The sequence below is a fragment of the Condylura cristata genome, unplaced genomic scaffold (genome assembly GCF_000260355.1).
Source record: "Condylura cristata isolate star-nosed mole 26May11 unplaced genomic scaffold, ConCri1.0 scaffold00014, whole genome shotgun sequence".
Taxonomy (NCBI): domain Eukaryota; kingdom Metazoa; phylum Chordata; class Mammalia; order Eulipotyphla; family Talpidae; genus Condylura; species Condylura cristata.
Window position 1 is genome coordinate 9440667 of NW_004567115.1, and position 737 is coordinate 9441403.

The 737-nt window shown below is 66.5% G+C and overlaps 1 protein-coding gene across 1 annotated transcript in view; it reads left to right on the forward strand.

The window, feature by feature from the left end:
* Positions 1–146, forward strand: part of FOXL2 (forkhead box L2) — a 1590-nt gene extending 1444 nt beyond the window's left edge. Inside the window, exon 2 of the mRNA XM_004682445.1 lies at positions 3–146. Coding sequence (XP_004682502.1) covers positions 3–146 — 144 coding nt within the window. The remainder of the gene's footprint in view (positions 1–2) is intronic.
* The last annotated feature ends 591 nt before the right edge of the window (positions 147–737 follow it).

The following is a 737-nucleotide window of genomic DNA, read 5'->3' on the forward strand; positions in this document are numbered from 1 at the left end:
CCGCCGCGCCCCCGGCGCCCGCGCCCACCAATGCACCCGGCTTGCAGTTCGCCTGCGCCCGGCAACCCGAGCTCGCCATGATGCATTGCTCTTACTGGGACCATGACAGCAAAACAGGCGCACTGCACTCGCGCCTCGATCTCTGAGAGTCCCACGAAAGCCGGATGCGAGGATACAGGGACGCGCGACGGCGGCCTCCGTCGCAGCCACCGCAGACAGCCGGGGCGTGCGCTCGCTGGGGTAGCCTCCTTGAGCCTGAGCCCACGGTCGCTCCAAGCCTCCTCACCCCTCTCCGCAACTCTAGCTCCTCTTTGTCTCCTCTACTTCGCCTCCTGCGCTCGCATCCCTGCCCTCTATGCCCTCTCACTCCTTCGGCCTGCAGGCCGTTTCTCCATGCGCTTTCCGCAGGCCTCGTCTCCTCCAGGCGCCCCAGCGTCGGGACAGGACACCCCCGGACAAAACTCACAACCGAGATGAAGCACCCGAGCCGAGACGCAGCCGGCCGTCGGCGCAGACCTACTGGCCTTCTTCGCAGGTCGGTGCGCTCCCGCTCGGCTTTCTGCGCCCGGCTGCGGCGCAAAGATTGGCTAGAAGCGCGGGTCTGTGCCGGCAGCGAGACCCGCGCAGTCGGAGAAAGGGACCAACGTGTGTTTGTTCCGCGTACCTTGTTGATGCTGTTCATAAGTCTATTGCCGGGGTTCCACAGGGCACGGCCGGGATTCGGCCGCACCGGGGAC